Source organism: Dermacentor albipictus, unplaced genomic scaffold, assembly GCF_038994185.2.
Source record: "Dermacentor albipictus isolate Rhodes 1998 colony unplaced genomic scaffold, USDA_Dalb.pri_finalv2 scaffold_47, whole genome shotgun sequence".
Lineage (NCBI taxonomy): Eukaryota > Metazoa > Arthropoda > Arachnida > Ixodida > Ixodidae > Dermacentor > Dermacentor albipictus.
The window spans coordinates 262,461-280,792 of record NW_027225601.1 but is presented as its reverse complement, the minus strand read 5'-3'; the positions used below and the strand labels follow the sequence as shown (position 1 = coordinate 280,792).

General features: G+C 46.1%; 1 protein-coding gene across 2 annotated transcripts in view; it reads left to right on the top strand.

Annotated features, from left to right (window-relative positions):
• The window catches only part of LOC139052959 (glucoside xylosyltransferase 2-like), a 65,752-nt gene that overhangs the window by 7,971 nt on the left and 39,449 nt on the right, over positions 1-18,332 (top strand). Inside the window, exons 1-5 of one of the 2 annotated variants that reach the window (XM_070530105.1) lie at positions 153-258; positions 2,339-2,537; positions 10,885-11,074; positions 15,701-15,848; positions 16,681-16,812. In XM_070530105.1, the coding sequence (XP_070386206.1) occupies positions 10,923-11,074; positions 15,701-15,848; positions 16,681-16,812 (432 nt within the window). In that variant the 5' untranslated portion in view covers positions 153-258; positions 2,339-2,537; positions 10,885-10,922. Of the gene's footprint in view, positions 1-152; positions 259-2,338; positions 2,538-10,884; positions 11,075-15,700; positions 15,849-16,680; positions 16,813-18,332 lie in introns of those variants that run through there. The other variant, XM_070530106.1, reaches the window with a different exon arrangement.

The following is an 18,332-nucleotide window of genomic DNA, read 5'->3' as shown; positions in this document are numbered from 1 at the left end:
TCTATTTTAATAAATACGCTCTGCGATAAACAATCATCTACGTACATAAAGACCGAAGAAATAATATAAACTCAAAGCAGAATTCAAGGATACACTGAGCCGTGCACTGATGCTTGTAGCATTCGAAATGTTACGTCCCCCTCACTCGATTCAAGGCCTAAACAAGCGCATTGAAGACCATCTGATATGAAGCGTCGAAACACTGCTGAAGAAGAAGATGTTTCAAGAAGGACGCCTCCACGTTCCACGGGAGCCCAGGTAAGTCCTGTTCATGTTTCTATTTTACGGCAGCCTCACTCAGTCAGAACACTTAAAAAGCCCTGTTTTATGTAAAGACAGAACTACGTTTTACGAAAAAATCTGGAGGACGCCTAAACTTCGCCTTTAATAGTGGAAGGCGAGAGCATTCAAAGATCCCTGACCGTTTCTCGCACTTTCGGGCAACTATGGCTCATGTAATCGTAATGTTTCAAGAGGAGCACTGGCGGAGAAAGGTATGTCGGAAGGCCACCTTCCTGGTATAAACGCCGCCTTTTGTGTGGGCTGATATTCCCATATTTTTCGCACTTCAAATATTTCATTGATATAAGATTTAACATAAATTCATGTACTGTCGGTGCTGTGTTCCATGAAACTTGTTTGTGGGGTGTCAATCTAAAAATTGCGAGGAATAGTATTGTAATGATTGTATGAATGAATGTATGAGCTCCTTTGGTGATAGAAGTTTAGTGTCATACAGAATATTTATTGCTGACGGGACGCTATCGCCAGCTGCTACGCCGACACTAGATTTTCAACACGGAGGACACAGAGTTGCCTACAAAAATTACTAGAGCGAATTCTGTCGCTGCAATCATTGTTCTACCATGGGAATGATGGGAAATACATGGATTTGCCGGATCTTCGTGCTTGTGGATTCAGACGATGTTGTGGCTTTGTATGTTACGCTATATAAATCTTCTTGCCGTATATTTCAGCGCAATCTATGTTCTTCGAAGTGCAGAAGACGCCGGGAATGCGTACGATTGCTAATAATTGCAACAATTTAGCTTGTCCAGGTGGCCAAATTTAAACGCGCCAAGCGCCTGAAGGCACTGGCATTCCTGCGATAAATTCATAAGGGTGTTTCATTTGCTTGTCAATGCATCCGTCCGTTGCCTAATGGTTTCGATATCAGGCTTCTGTGCTAAAGTTACTGTGTTCGAATCCTGCCGTCGGGCAATTTTAGTGATGTTTATTTATTTATTTGTTTGTTACACAATACACTGTTGAAAATGTCAACATTACAAAGTCACAAAGCCATTTGAAGCCAAAAGGACGAAATTTAGGCAAATTCATTAACTTCCCATTACACCCATGATAGTACAAGCGCTCCCGTTGCGGCTCTCGTAGACACTAGCGCCAGAGTTCCCTCCAGTAATTCTTGCAGGAAACTCTATGGCGGAGGCTTCACGCTTTTATCCCGGTAAAAGGATTACTCAATACTCGGCGTTCTGTTACTGAGGTTACCGACGCTTTTATCGATTTCTTCAATTATGATGTTCACTGTACAAGAACAAAATTTTTGTTCAGTATTCTTTTTTTTTCATTTTAGAGTGGCGGCAATTTTGAAATGTTTACAAAGAGTGCTGTACGCACTGTTTGATCGTGAATATGGTAGACGCTCTCATTGCCGGACGATCGAGCGAATGACATCGATCTGGCAATTATATCGTGCCCTCGAGTGGTCGTTTGGATATCAGTGAGGCTATTTTCGTGCCAGGTCAACAGAATTTAGTTCGGGCGAAGCACATGCCCCGAACCAACACGGACTGTCTTAAAGCGAAGCGTGCTTTGCCTCATCTGTTGCCTTTGCGACGCTGCTCCTGCGATGGCCTTGCCGCGCGTGCCACTGGGGTTTTTTTACGCCACCACCAGAGGGTGCTTGCCTCCTGGTCTTGCTCGCGCGCGCTGCTGCGTTTCTTGCAACACTAATAGACGGAGCTCGTCTCCACGCATCCGAGCAGACACTAAGAGGTTTAAATAAAGCTTGTTGAAGCGGATGCTTAACCTTGAGCTGAATCCCCATCTCCCCATCTTGCCATAGGCAGAAACGTGCCTTCTGCCACGGCAGCCGCAGTGCATAGTGAGCGTGGTGGCGTCCCGACGTTGTAATGGTTACATCGTGAGTTGCGTACCGTTGCACAAATCGAGCGAGAAAAAGACACTGATATTGCGCTTCAACTTGTAAGTAGCACATTTGAGCTTCGTGAGAACTTATCTGCCGGTCGCTGCGCATGCTGATGGCTCGCAATCTGTCCCAAATTTCACATCTGACGGTCACTGTTTTTCAAACTAGGTTTCCTAAGGACCCAAATGTGGGAAGCACGCGGAAGGTGGCATTTCGGCAGCAAGGCTGGAAGCCAAAAGACGGCGATTACATATATTCGAGGCACATTGTGCGGGATTGTTTCGACCAGGCAGCGCAGACGATACGGCTGGATCCGGGAAGTTGTCCGACCGTGTTTCAGGCATTTCCAAAGCACCTGCGAAAGCCCGTGAGCAAACATTCTTGTGATAGTTGATATCGCCGCTGCTGAGCGTGAATCGTAATTGATGATATGTGGTGTTTTATGGCGCAAAGAGGCATTATGGCCAAAGAGCGCCAAGCAATGTCGTAATGCAGTCAACGATGCAATCAATGACAAATTGCAGCGTGGTTGGTTATAACAATGTAGCCTCTTGTGTAGGGTCCTAAAAGCAGTAGTAAAATAGATCTGTATTTATTAAAACGAACGCAACAACTTTTCAGATGCTCTAGGAATTTAGAAGCTAAGCTCTGATGGAATTACATAAAATATATAAAAGCCAACAGCTTTATTCCCTCAACGAGGCCCTTAAATGCACGGGCCTATATGCATGCGCTATACAAAATGCTACTACCACAGCTGCAGCCTCTCGTAAAAGGCCGTGCTATGAAACTTGTGGGCTATACCTTTCAATGACCTAACATTTTGCAGGAAGTTAAAAACTGATTTTCTGTTAATAAACGGGTCAGCATCGAGACACATTGCCGGATGAAAAGGGATATTCTGTCTGTAGGCTAGATCGAGGTGTTTTGGCCTTTCAGCTTCCGTTTCGCTACATCTAGCAAGACACGGAGGACGGTCAGTGTATCGCCACATCAACAGCATATGGGCGGTTCACTACCTCTCAACAGAAAAGAATGTGTGCCATATGTATGACCTATTCTAGGGCGTCAGGAAAAGGCTACGATTCGCTGTATTTTTCGTAGTGGTGGCAAATTTTCTAAATGCGGCTTTCTTAAATGAAATTTATTGCACGTTTTGATGTCGTACTTCTGTTGCCAATGCCGTCTAGGTTATTTGTGCAAAAATGGTTTTAGGTATGTTGCTGGAATACCTTCGGAAGAGTTACCAGATTTCATTGCAATGTATGTGGCGATTTCATCGGCAAGCATGTTGCCTGTGTTCCGAGGTACCCAACATACTATGACCTGCTGATTAGAGGAGGAAGAGGAAAACTTTATTTGCTCCAATTGGTTAGAAATTAGCGGTGACAGATGTGGTCGGCCATCTTCGTGGTCTTCCCCATCTGCGCAGGATCGACGCCCCTATTCCAGGGCACCACTGAAGGTGGCTACTCTGTGAGCGTGTCTTACCAGTCCATGCTGGACTTTCGGGTTGCTGCTGGAGAGCACCCTCTCCCACTTCTCCACACTCGGATATTTTATTTGAAGGAATTGTTGATTGTGAACACATCCCCATGTAATGTGATATAAGGCGGGCTTGGCGCCGCACCAGGGGCAAATGTGTCTATACTGGGTGGGAAACATCTTGCTTAGTGGGTATATATTTGGGTATGTTCCTGTTTGCGGCCTCCTCCAAGAGGTTGCTCCATGCTGATTTAGGCTGTCGTGGGGTAGAATGTACTTGATTCGGACCCCCTTATAGTAGTTCAGAATGTCAGAGTAGCTTGGTTTGGTATGGGTTCCTCAGGGTCGGTGCTTGTGGCCGCTCGGTTTGTGTGCTCTCGAGCAGCCGTGTCCGCCCTTAGGTTCCCTTCTGTTCCAGCGTGTCCCGGTACCCAGAATTTTTGTATGCCCGACTTTGTTGTTAGCCCTGCAGGGGCGGAGGGTGTGAAGCGCTCTGCGTCCAATTCTGCCGTTCATGCAAATCCGACACGTAACTTGCGAGTCGCTGAGTATTGTCAAGGACCTTTCGGATCGGTAGCCCTCCACTGCCGCTAGAGCTACGGCTGTTTCTTCAGCTACCGTTAACGAGGAGTCCTTCATTGACTCGCTGCTGGTCTCTTTGTAGTCCGGGCTTATTACTATCGCAGCTGTCTTTACTATGTTTGTTCCTCTTTGCTTACCGTATACTGCAGCATCTGTGTATACTGTTGGGTTTTTTGTGGCCAGGTACTTTTCGACGTATGTCGCCCTTGCGTTCCTTCGCGCCGAGTGGAGGTCTGGCTCCATGTTTTTGGGCAGGGGACTAACAGTGTATGTTTTCCCATAATAATCACGAATCCCCTCCGTCCTTTGGGTTTCTTTGATTGATTCCGCGAAGCCTAGCCATATTAGCAGTTTCCTTCCCGTTTTGGTCTGCTGGAGTCTCATGAGCTGTGCGATACTTTGGGCTTCTTTTAGTTCTTCGAAGGTGTTGCTTATACCAAGTGCCATTAGTTTCTCTGTCGATGTATTGTTCGCCAGGTTAAGTGCTGTTTTGTATGCTTTGCGCAAAATGGTGTCTGCTTCTTGTATTTCCTGTTTGGTGCAGTTGAAGTAAAGGAGTGGGTATGTGACCTTGCTGACCACAAGGTTCCCAACCAGCTTAAGTGTGTCTTCTTTTTCATCCCATATCTCTTTTGTGACACCCGCGTGATCATGCGTGCTATTTGGGTTGTTGACTGTTTGAGTGGTTTCAGCGTGAAGGTGCAGCGCTGGTTGGATTGCACCCACATTCGAAGGATCTTGATTTGTTGGCTTTCTGGTATCGGCTGCCCCTTTAGCCGCATGTTAAGGTTTTCTTTGCTTTTCTTGCCCCGTGTAATTGTCAAAAGCTTGGATTTCTCCGTTGAGCACTCAATGCCTCTTTCCCCGACGTATTCTTACACGCAAGTGGCTGCTTCTTGCGGATAGCTTTCTCTTTGGCACAGCGAGCCTTTAGTGGCCCAGATGGTGATGTCATCTGCTTACGTGGTGTGTTGTATGCCTTCAGTTTTGCTTAGTTTCTGCCCTACGACAATCATAGCGCTGTTAAAGAGTATCAGGGAAATTACTGAACCTTGGGCTGTCCCCTTGTTTGGTGTGGGGAATTCTTGCGATCGGACCCCTTCCATACCTGTTGTTGATGTTCTATTGGAGAGGATGGCTTTCACGTATCCATGTACTTTCTTCCCGCAATCTACGCTGTTAAGGCCTTCCAGGATTGCCACGTTGCTGACATTGTCAAAAGCTCCTTTTATGTCTAGTGCCATTAAAACGTGTTCTCCGTTTTGTGGTTTGTTGCTGAGAACGTCATGTTTAATTTGGTGAAGGACATCCTGTGTCGTAAGCTTGGATCGGAAGCCGAACATACTATGGGGGTATAGCTCGTTTTCCTCCATGCAATGCTGTGGTCTTTTTTTACTATCCTCTGATGTAGTTTGCCTAAGCACATGTGAGAGATATTGGTCTTAAGTTTGTTACCTGTAGTGTTTTGCCTGGTTTGGGGATTATTACAATATCGGTGTGTTTCCATTCCTCTAATACCGTTTCTGCAGCCCAGTGTTGGTTGAGGAAGCTGGTGAGTCGCTCCACCAGTTCGTCCCCTAGGTTTCGAATGAGTGAATTTCTGATTTTGTCAGCGCCCGCTGCTGTATTCTTTTTTACACTTCTTATGGCCGCGTACACCTCTTCTTTCGTGATTGGCCTGTCCAGCAGCTCGTTTTTTTTCCCTTTGTATTGTTGTGTGTAGGCCGCCCGGTTGTCATGCCCGAAACATTTGACTCGGAACTGCTCTAGCAATTCAGAGTCCGGTCCATCGAATTCGTGTACCAGGCGGTCTATGGCCTTATTGTTTTCAGGTTTAGTTTTTGTTGCGTCCAGGAGTGCCTTGAGTATGTGCCATATTTTTGTCGTGCTAAGGGTTCCGTTTATGGACTCACTAAACTGTTGCTAGTTTTGCCTAGTCAGCTGAGCCGCATACTCCTCCGCCTCCTTGGTTATCTCTGCGGTTTTTCTTTTTAAGCTGCTATTTAGCCTTTGTTTTTTCCGTCTTTTAGTGAGCCCGCGTCTTGCCTCCCGTAGCTTGAGTAGTTGCGAGTCCATCTCAGGTGTTTCCTATGTTCTTTCTATTTCTTTGGTGTACTTGTCGAGCATCTGTCTGAGCTTATTTCCGCAGCCTTCTAGGCACTCCATGTTTCGCTCTATGCTGTTGCATTCCTTCCTGAAGGCATTCCAATCTGTCACCTTAGTGGTGCCTCTTTTGCGTTTTATTCTTCCGGTCATCAATTGCGTTTTTAGGATGTAGTGATCGCTGCCCAGATTCTCCAGCAGGTTTTCACATATCGCCTTGTCTGTTCCCCGGATGTATGTCAGGTCAGGGCATGTGCCGGTGCTTATGCTGTTAGCTAGTGTGGTTGGCGTACTGTCGTCTGTTATGAGGGTGCAGCCGTACATATCTGCTGCTTGCTTAACTTGTGTGCCTTTCTTCTCTGGTTTCTTGCAACCCCAGGTCAGATCTTTGGCGTTGTCTCCTACAATCACTAGGGGTTTGTCTGACTAATTTGCTCGATCCTGCAGAAAGTTTGCGGAAGTCTGCCTCTTTTTGGCTCGGACGACTATGGATATTAGTTACAAAGATACTGCTGTGTTTTCTTTTCTTTTTTTTGGAATGACTTCGACAATACCGTGGACTATGTCTGTGTCGGCTATGCTGTTGTGTGCTGTGACGGTGAGAGATCTACTGATTAGTATTGCTGTGCATTCTTTTTCCTAGCACGTGAAGCCTTTTAGCGTTAGTGTCGTGTTGCCTTTCTCCAGTAGTGCAATGACAACTGGTGGTGTGAGTTGTGTGTTTCTGTATTGTAGGAGTTGCCCGTGTTTTTTGCGATAGCCCCTGCAATTCCATTACCCAATTTCTAATGTTTCGTGTCTGGCCATGATTAATCCTCGGTGTTAGACGCTTTGTAGTTTTCGAGGCCCTGTCTTCTTAGGTTGAATTTGTTTTAGCTTTTTGTGAACTTTGTTGATTGCGTTGGTTTCGGATCTCCTGATCCATTACTGCCATTTTGTGTTCTATTGCGTTTGTTTTCACTTGTATAAACATCATAAATTTTCTCATTTGGTCATCGAAAGATTTTGGTTGCGTTGGTTATTGTGGTGGAGTCTGCGGTCTAGGGGGCCTACCAGTCCTCTGATGCTGCAGGGCTTTATTTAGCGCCTTCAACCGTCTTTCTAGCTGTTCTATGCGTTTGCGATACGCTTCGTTGTCTTTTCGAAGGTTTTTTAAGTTCCTCTCCATTATTATTATCTTTCCCCGTGTGCGGAAGTGGTGTTTTAGGTGGTCCTCAGCTCACCTTAGCATTGTCTTGGGTCTTAATCTGTTGTTGTTGTCCCTTGTGTTGCTGCTGCCCCCTTGTGGGCAGAGGCTGCAGTGGTGGGAAGGAGCTCTCCCTGGCTGGGTCCATCGCCGTGCTCCCCGACTGAGTCCTGGCTCGGCTCATTGAACGGCTCCGGCTGACTCGATCGCCTTCCGAGCTCAGCCATCTGGGTTGGCGCCTGCGGCGGTGGCTCCTGCCTCGGCGTTGTTGCTGCTGCTGATGCGGTTGTTGGCGGCGTCGGAGCTCCTTGGTGTCCTTGAGGCGCCGCTGGCCGTCCCTGGTTCCGGTTAGGTGGGCTCCTCTGCATACCAGGCACTTCGGTTGGCATTGGTGCCCCCCTGGGGGCCTAGTTGCTCTGCACTGGTGGCAGATTCTCGTTCCCGGCGTTGGGCACACATCCGCGCGGTGCCTTTGCTCGCCGCATACGAAGCATACTTGTCTCGTTGGTCTGTAGGGGTGGGTCTTGTACTCGCATGCGCCAAAAATGACGTATTTGGGGATCAAAGGGCCGTCGAAAGTGACGAGTGCTGTCTCCGACTTGCCCGGCATTCTGGCACTCAAGATCTCCACTACTTGGGTGCGCAGGCGCAACTTGAATTCGAATAGGTCCGCCGCAATTCCCAGGGGTAACCCGTGAATAACGCCTCTTTTGATGTCTTCCGGTAGCGCCACGTAGGCGTTCGCGTCGTAATTTTGCCTGTGAAAGTTTTGGCAGTTGATCTTTCTGATCATCCCGGTTGCTTCCTCGTCCGAGGCACTTGCGATGATGATGTTGGAACCTGGCCGGAGTCTCACCAGGAACTTGTCTTCTCCAAATTTTCGGCCACATGCTTCCACGATAGCGCGTGCCGCTTGGTAGGTTCAGCTCCTTAACCTTCAGCCCACCCTTGGTCCGAATAATGATCGTCGCGTCCTTCATCGGGAGCGCCGGGATCCTCTGCCTCGAGTGCCTCGCCACGCCACTCTTGGGCTGCCCAAAATTCGGCCCAGAGAAAATTGCCCAGCCCAAAATTCGGCCGCGCCGAATTTTGGGCTGGTCTTTTTACCGGGTGGTTAGAAGTTGTTACGGTCGCCTGCCGGGGGTCCATTCTAGTTGCTACGCTGCTGTGCCCGCGTCCTAGTTACCCGTTGAATCCCGGGTCCGGCTAGGCCTGACGGTAGGCTCAGCTCGCCGACCACGTGGAAATTTCAATCTCCAATAAAATTGCAAATGAGTGCGCTTACCCTGTTGAGAGTGGTGTCCTCGTGGTCCAGGCCACTTTCTGAGTCGATTAGGCTAAAATTTTAGGTAGCCCGATGGGTTTGACACTCTGAAAACGAGAGTTTTAACTGTACTAGCCTTCTGCAATTTTGTCTTATTGATATGTTTAACAGCTGTCAGTACAGCATATGCCTCAGCAGAGAATGTGCTTGTTTCCGGGTACAGGACTTTAAATTCTAAAAATAATGGGCCGACGTCTGCGTGCGAAACAGCGCATGCTACTTTGAGGCATCTGTGTAAAATTCTTCGCAAGCGCACTTCGACTGAAGTTCATGGAAGTGCATTTCAATGTGTACCTGGGGAGCGTTCTTAGTTATTTCAACAAATGAAGTACCACCCTCAAAGAGCTGACATTGCCATGGTGGACATAGTTTAACAGGAGCCATTAAAGGATTTTCAAAGTGTAGGACATCCATTTCTTTACACGGAGTTAGAAGGCTCATCTAACTGTTGATTGATTATTAAGTAAAGTTTCAAATGCCAAGTTGTTTGCAGTTACGTAAGTGAGATGTTCAAGCTTTGTGTTTACCTTCAGGAAGTACATAAAACATGAGTACGTTTCTGGAGATAAAGCCCCTGCTCATTAGATTCACCGTAGAGACTTTCTACAGGGCCTGTCCTGAAAGGACCGGTCACCTGGTCGATATCTTGATGATGGACAGTATCAAGCATCTTCAACGTGCTAGGAGTAGCCGATTGATAAACTATGGCCCTGTAATCTAAGCGTGTTCCGATGAGCCTCTTCGAAAGGTTCATGATGCACTTCTTGTCAAGAGCCTACATTGTGTGGGACTGAAAGTTGAGAATGTTGATGGTTTTTAGGCATTTGTTTCTACAGTACTTCATGTGTGAAATAAACGTTATTTCGGTTCTGAAATTATGCACAAAAATGTTTGTCCTGTGCTCACAGGTATGTAGCCGGGTCTCACTGTACACTTTAAGGCTGATGCTGAACGGTAATTTTTATCCGTGCGACCACTGGCTGTGTGTTCTGCATTTTGACTTTAAGAGCAACTTTTATTTCGCATTCCTGGCTATATCAACGAAAATAGCCACGCATTCGCTAAGCACATCCAAGGCATCCAAGTAGGAGAATGGCTCACAGTTTTACTGTAATTTATGGTAATGCAGCGACAAAATGTATTGCTGGATCTTTTCTGTATGTATAGCAGGTTCTTTATTCTATAGGGTCGCCATGTCCACAAACAGCCACTCCGTGTGTCCCAATGTCGTTGTGTCATCACAATGAACTGAAAACAGCTGCTGTTGCAGCGATGCGTGCTACGAGGTTAGATCTCACGCGTCACGCTCCCAGCCAACAAAAGGACACATTTTTGTGCAGGCGTCGCCGATATACGGTTTGTTCGATTGACAAAAGGCGAACGGCACCACAAACAGAAAGATACAGGTGGTGCCCATTATGGTATGCCGCGCAGCACCCGCTCATTGCAAGGCCCAAGGGTTCATTTGACTGCTCCGGCACCTTGCTTTGCAGCACATTCCTTCGAGCATGGGGGTGCAGTGTGCACCACTGCACTGTAGATAATTGAAGGCCTGGGTGGAGTGCACCGTTAAATGGGGCAGAATACCCGCCGTGGTTGCTCACTGGCTATGGTGCTAGGTTGCTGACCATGAGGTCGTGGGATCGAATCGCGGCCACGGCGGCCGCATTTTGATGGCGGCGATATGCGAAAACACCCATGTACTTAGATTTAGGTGCACGCTAAAGAAACCCAGGTTGTCGAAATTTCCGGAGTCCTCCACTACGGCGTGCCTCATAATCAGAAAGTGGTTTTGGCACGCAAAACCCCATAATTTTTTTTGGCGCAGAAGGTGCCGACCGACTAGGCCGAATCGAACAAGCCTATCTCCTTCTCACGAAAAAAGGGTGGCCACCTGAATGACAGTGCGCAGAAGCATGGACGCAATGTCATATCAGCTTGGGTAACGTCATTGCAAAACGAGCGTCTAGTCACGTCACCCTATGAAGCCACAAACCCGCCTCGTTGACGCATTGCTTTTTCTTGGTTTTCCAGACACCGTACAATCCCCACTACTGCAGCCAAGTTCTGCGATGGCAGTGCACAAGACGGTGTATTTGACCAGCTACCTGCTTCTCATTGCCACGCTCATAGCCGTGTGCTTGATGATGCATGATGTCCCCTATGTCTGGAGGCATGCGCCGTATACCTTTTCAAAAGCCGCAAAATCACCGAGCACAGTAACGTGAGTTCATCTTTCATGTCATGTCCATGATGCAGCGTGTTCCATGTTTTTGGGTAATGCTGGCCCGCCGGTGGCTTCCAATGTTCTCTACCCACTCGTGTGGTAATGTCAAGACCAGCGAAGCGCAATATGCGTGCATCTGATCCCGGCCACAGCGGCCGCATTTCGATGGGGCACAAATGGCAACACAACTATGTTATTAGATTTAGGTGCACCTTAAAGAACCCAAGTGGTCCAAATTTCAAGACATTAGACACTGCGTCCAATTTCACTTAGTCCAATTTCACACTTAGTCCAATTTCAAGACACTGCGGCGTGCCTCATAATGAGATCGCTGTTATGCCGCGTAAAACCCCATATTTATTTTTTGATATGCATGCACATGATGCCTCACATTGCTCAGCGGGACAGAGGCTGATCGTTAGGCTCGAACGAACAAGCGTAGAATTGAAACAGCGCAACAAAACGTGTAACGATAGAAGCAGGGCATACGGCGCTAACACTGAGCTGCTTAATTTCAGCCGTCACGCTTATCTCTGTAGAGAATGTATACGAAACATACGCACGAACAAGCAAAGAGCCTTAGTTCGTCATTTGTGCGCAACTCACGTTCATGTGTAACAGCACAAAGGCGCTTGAGAGACTCTTAGATTCTTGTAATTGATCAAAGCTCCATGATTCGTAGTTGTTCTGACTGTTTGTATTGGAGACGTAGCAGTTCACGGTCACCGTGCAGTAGACGCGTAGGCCACTGGCGAAAAGACGAAGTTTCTTCACTTCTTGCAAGTGTTAACACATGTGGCATAGCCCTATCATGGCTTTTGTACAGTTTCGTATAAAAATACTACATAACTCTGCCCTGCAAATCTTCCAACTGCCATAGAAGGTATAGAAACAAAGCAATCTTGGATGCAGGGGCTTATTGCTTTATTCGACGTATTGACTGACGTCTCAGCGCAAGGCGCTACTACAGATACGCGTGTATACTATAGCTGGCATATTGTAGCCAGCGCACAAGTGCAAAATCACCGACACGCCGAGAGGCGCGTAGACAGGCGACATGGTGAACGTCAGTACTGATTTATTCACTGATAGCATCGCGCCTATCCTATTCCGAACGACCTCATTAAGCCGAAGAATTCGGATCTAAGAATGGGAATCATGTTAACCTTCTTCCATATGCCTTGAAACATGCTTGCGGCCCTATTTATTATGCTTTATGTACCTTCAGGAAACCGCATTTTCCTTAACGCATGAAGCCAATGGCCATCTGCACACACGTAATAAATGATCTATTCGGGAGGTTACAAAGCAGTTTGAATCCACAAGAGGGAAGTTTAAGCAAATACAATTACATGTGCAGCGTCATTCCAATGCTGGGCACCCTCGCAGCTTCGCTAGAAACAAGTGCCTGAGTTCTTCCAAGCATTACTTGAAGGAAACTTTGGTGGCTTGAACCAGTGGCACATTGAAGAGGGCGCACCGTTTCCTCGAAACTGTGCTCTTCGAACGCAATGCAACTTAGACAAATCCTTGGTCAGTTCTCGTCTTAGGCGCAAGCTTTTATTTCTCGTCCGGCTTTATTAATATATCATCTAATGCCACAGAATCGCAAGCATCACTACTGCACACCTCACAGCATGTATGATTCTAGCACATTTCCCACGTGATCAGTGTTACCAAGAGTTCATTGTATTCGTTGTAATTTTGATCTTCTGCATCATTGCAGAAGTATTCGGGCAGTTGTATTAGGTAGACAATGTCTCAGTCCTACCAAATGACTGACACTAGTTTGTCATCTTGTATGACTGCGAGACAAAAATTAGGCCCTTAATGAATATTTTTGCCCAGTGCACAATGTTTGTCGCACATTCTCTAAGCTGCCACACAGACTTCAAAGCATTCGTCTACTTTCCATACAGGTACCTGGCATTCCTGACCAAAATGTAAAACCATACCAGTTCTAAATACTGTGACAGCTCCGCTGAACTGATTGCAATTTCTTTGAAAGATTCTTCAATAAGTTTACGTGTCAATAAATGAACATTAGCACCCTTGCTATTACTTAAAGCACGCGAAGACATTTTAATTCTTGTGTTTGACATATTAAATGCCTGCCACAGTTCTGTCAGAAGTCTTTTATTTTGGATCACGTGTTTGCAAAACGGAAATGAAATTATGGGTTTAACCACAATAAAGCAACTCGCAAGCTTTGAAAGACTCCTTACTGGGACTCCCTAAGCTCAATATGATAAACTTCAGACCTCTAAGGTGCACCTAAATCTAAGCATTCGAGTATTTTCAGATTTCACTCTCATGAGAATGCGGCAGTCGCCTTCAGGAATCAAATCTGCACGTTCTTGCCCAGCAGCAAAATATCATTGCCACTGTAGCAGGTGGTATCAATGTTTGTATTTGTGATTCGTCAGTTCACTTAACACTTGCGATACTAAAGTCTAAAAAGGCGTTGTAGCAAGCTGCGATAAAGAAATGAATAGTAGTACAATGAACTGACAGAAATATCTGGAGTAACGTCCACAGCAAAGCTGATATCAAAGGAGAAAGCTAAAGTAACAATTTCTGGAGGCATAGTTGCACAGTGTAAGCCAAGTAAATCCAAGAAATGTTCTGAAACCGAGTCATGCTACAAAGTAAGGAGCATTGTCTCTTTAATGACCTTGCTGAACAACCAAGTTGAAGAAGACAACTGGAGTTCCTTTCACAACTACAAACATTTCTGTCACGACTACAGAATTTTCTGTCGTACGACAGAAGTTCCTGATGTTTCTGGAGTTGCAACAGACATTTCTGACGTCACGACAGAAATTCTGATGTTGCAACAGAAACATTCTGTCACGAAGACCAAGAGTTCTGAAGTCGCAACAAAAACGTTCTGTAGGGACAACAAGAGTTCTCAAGTAGCAACAGCAGCTTTCTATCGTGACAGCGACTCTGACTTTACGACAGCAATTCTGACGTCGCAACAGAAACACTCCGTCGCGACGGCCAAGAGTTCTGAAGTCGCAGCAGAAACATTCTGTCGCGACAACCAGAGATTATAAAGTCACAAAAACAACTTTATATCGCAACATCGATTCTCACGTCGTAATAGGAACTCTCCGTCGGGACTACACATTCTCGGTTGTGGCGTTCGAAATGTGCCACTTTCTGTCGCAGCGAGTTCCGTCACGACACTTTAAAATTATATGTCAGTTTCGCATGGGTGGTGTACACTGTACTTTTCTCTTGCGCGGTATTCAATCGTGCTTCTCTGAAGCCCGCAATGCTGATAGCACTGGCACTTGTAATAAAGTCGACGTGGCCAATTGCTATAATTGTGCCGTGACGACGAGACACCAGCAACGCCCTACGGGCCTCCTCAAAATCTGCCGCTGATCAAAATCATACGATCTGCGGGAATGGCTGCGTATATGTTTGTTTTATTTGGTAAGATGTGGGGCGAAGGCCTGTGAACTCACACGTGTCGTTACACTGGTAGATTAGTTAATTTCCCAGAAGTATTGCATATGGTTTTACAAAGTGAAAAAGAAGTTTTGGGTTCCACAATGTTGCGTGAAAGGCTGTGTCGCTCGGGTCTCATTATTCTGGTACAACGCTGCTGTGAGAAGCCAGTATGCTCTCAGAATGAACCCTCATCCACGAACCTTTATGTAGCTATTTCGAATTGAACACGCGAATTATATGCGTGCTCGAAAGTGTAAAGAGCGAGAGACAACTGTCGAGTTAGCAGTACCAACCCTAAGAGTGTCCGCAGTCACCGTTGTCTACTTCTGAATTTCTTATTTAATATGGATATCGTACAGCAAAATCGATGTTCTGGCACTACACGATGTACCTGTCGCTGGTAAGAAAACTTTTACTCTTCTATAGATGCGGCAGTTGATGCGGTGGAGTGAAAGCGCATCTTGGCTCTTAAAATGCAAATATAAACATCAACGCAGACAGAGATTCTTAGTGTTGACGTAGCTAAAATGTACACTTCCACGCATGTTCCGCGTGGTCTTGTGGTAAGATGTTGGGCTCGGGACCCTCAGGTCCTAAGTTCGAATCGCTGGCTAGGACTTTGTTATATTTTCTTTTTTTCTACTAACAAATTTACATAACCTTAGAAAGCTTTGTCAATCTTTAATGAAATATTGATCGAGAACTACAGAACTTTCGACTACAGGACGTCACACTACAGACAACAGAACGACAGACAACAGAAACAATGTCTCAAAATACGACCTGCTGAAATTTCGTGTTGTGTTTTTAAAGTGCAAAGTGGCATAGCTAAGCCACTTTTCAGAGATGGGGAGAGGCTGAGGGTACAAAGGGGTGGGATCGTCGGACACCATGTAAACAAGTTTCGGGGGATGGCATAGTGGGGCGGGAGCCTGCCTGGTGTGCCACCTCTTTGCTATACCACCGCCCTGAAGCACTCTTGTTGGAGGATTATCGCCGTGCCCATATATTCTGCTTCTAGATAAAGCTTACGGCACCCCTATAATTCAGTTTGTGACTATTTAGCTTATGTCATGTTAGCTGTGCTCGCAAATTCTTGAGCAAGAAGTTACTTCCCCAAGGAGTATGTGTCGCTGATTTTGTTACTGCTGCAATGCACAGAGAGCGCGTCAAGTTGGTTGTGGTCACGTGCGACAGCGCGCTCAACTTGACTCTAACCAACATCAAGTCGGCTGTTGCTTTCACGACAATGCCGTTGGAGCTGCTGCTTTTCGCCGACGAGGAGAACAGAGAGGCACTGCAACAGACGGTAAGCTCCTTTATCTTTTGTCACAGATCGATTGCATCACACTCAGAAAAGTGCAGTGTCAACCAACCTAAAATCAAAATCAAAATCATAATTTTCACACGAAATTGTAATGACCGGATTCAAATTGAATGAATTAGCGTCGGCAGGATCTAGCTGTCTGTGGCGTGATACAAGTCTAAATTACTTCAATACTTACATGCTGCAACAATTGACTGACCGGCTAGGTGGGGCACGATTACAGGAAGAATAGTGTTATCCGAATATATGATACAAGAAAGAACGCATAGAGACGGCTTGTTGCTCAAAGTAAATTATGTTCTTAATTACAGGCTAGAACATTCACCTGATTATGATGCACACAATAGTTTGGGGACTTCGGATCCATTTTTATGGCATTGCCTTCTGTACCTTGTGTCTAAACGTAACACGGTTTGAATACCTTCTTGAAACCCTTGAAAACCATGGAAGTTGGAAAAACACTTTCAAGGGTCTTTAAGACTCCTTGAACTGCGGTCCCTCATTTTTGCATAGAATTGCGTAGATTCGAGGGGAGGAAAAGTGTGGCTTAGAATTGAGCGCAAGAATCAGGGGGTGAGGTTACCTCAAGCCGCGTCCGTGCGACTTTTTACCCTCCTCCACCTCCATTTACCACTTCTGTACGTGTGTTTGTGTATATTGAAATCAATAAAATCAAATCACTACAATATACCGCCCTAGACCTCCTCTCGCTAATCTTCCAGTTAGAATCTAATGCAAAAAGCCTTCATGCTTCATTAGTTTCGCTTGAATACAAATTGTGTTGTTTCTTTACCGCATTACTTCGTCTCACCAGATCTCACTGTGGCCTGAGAGCGTGCTGAAGCGTGTTCATTACAAAGTGTCAGCAGTGAAGTTCCCCGAGCCTGATTCCGAAACGTGGCGTGGCCTCTTCAGGCCTTGTGCATCTCAGCGCCTATTTCTTCCTGTGAGTGAGGGGCCAATCTACCCTGTTTGTTGCGTGCTTGATTTTATTAGTGCCCCAGTCAAGTTCAGTATTATTTTCGCAAGACACTGTCTATAACTGAATGTGGAAGTGGCTTAGGAAAGTACGAATGCTAGATAATTGGTACGAGTCTAAGGATGAAAAACAACGAAAAAATTAACAGAGACAAGGTACGAACACAGGATGAGCACTGACTGCCTAAAACTAGGGTGGATAGAGCGCATATACAAATATACATTTGAAAAAGGAGGGGAAGGTTTGTTATCGTGCATTTTATCCGTGCATGGCATGAAGTGATAAAAAGTAGACAATAATGATGAAAGCTGTTTGGTGACTGAGATACCTAATTTTTTTGTGAGTTATGGGAATAGAAAGAGCACTGACGCAGGCATCAGCTTTACGCATCGTCGCAAATACTTCAAATGTCTTACGTGCTGGTTGGTTACTATACTTGCGAAAAATCCGTGCTTTTGAAAGATCATACAGCAGCCACACGTTGCGTAGTGGACAGCCAGATTACTCCCACTTTTTGTCTTCATATTATTGCCGTGCTCTCGCAGGCGGTCATTTTGGCAGCGGCCCGATTGTACTGTATTATATCCGCCACACGATGCCGGGATCTCATACACTGTCTCGCTCTGCACGGTACATAGCAGGTGGTGTGCTTTTGATACAGCACCTGTTGGCAGTATTCCTATTATTTACATTTTTGCTGAGAGATTGCTTACATTTTTGGGGAGCCACGTCCCGCAACATTCTTAACACAATGGGAAACACTGCACATAAGTGAGTACCACCACCTTGCATTTACCGAGGGCTTGGCGAACATGGTTTCTGGGTTCGCTTCACAAGATTCGAGTGATTTGTCGAAAAGCGTAAAAGGAGTTCCTTCAAGCATTGCGCATAGGCCCTGCATGCATGGCTTTGGCTGCCGTGCAGCTCTAAGTCTAGAAAGCGTATGCCATCGGGGGCTAACTCTCAGCTAAAGGTGACGCCTGGAAAATAGGAATAGAACCACCTGGAAATTTGTTCAACTTTGTTAGGACCATCCTCAGGCTGAGCGCGGTATACCATCTGCAAGTCGTCTGAACATTTGAAAATCCTGACCCACCCAACGGGCTCGCGGTTCACATGAAGGATCCATCGAAATGGGCCGGAATAAGATCGCTCAAAATGGATACGATGCGTGAGCCAATGCACACACTTTTCTTGTATTTCATTTGTGCATTGCCTCGCGCATAGCTCCCATTTTCAGCGATCTTATCCTGGCCCATAATTAACCCTTGCAGTAGGCAGTCAGCATTCATCCTGTGTTCCTCCGTGATTCGTATTCATTTTTGCGCTGCTTTTCCACCCAAGAATCAGAGGAGCACAGCCATATTGTTATCACCACAGGCATGATGGAGCATGAGGTTACGACTCAACGAATGGTAGCCAAAAATGGCACTTGCTTATCAACCTCATCATCATCGTCAGCCTCTTTATACCCACTGCAGGAGGAA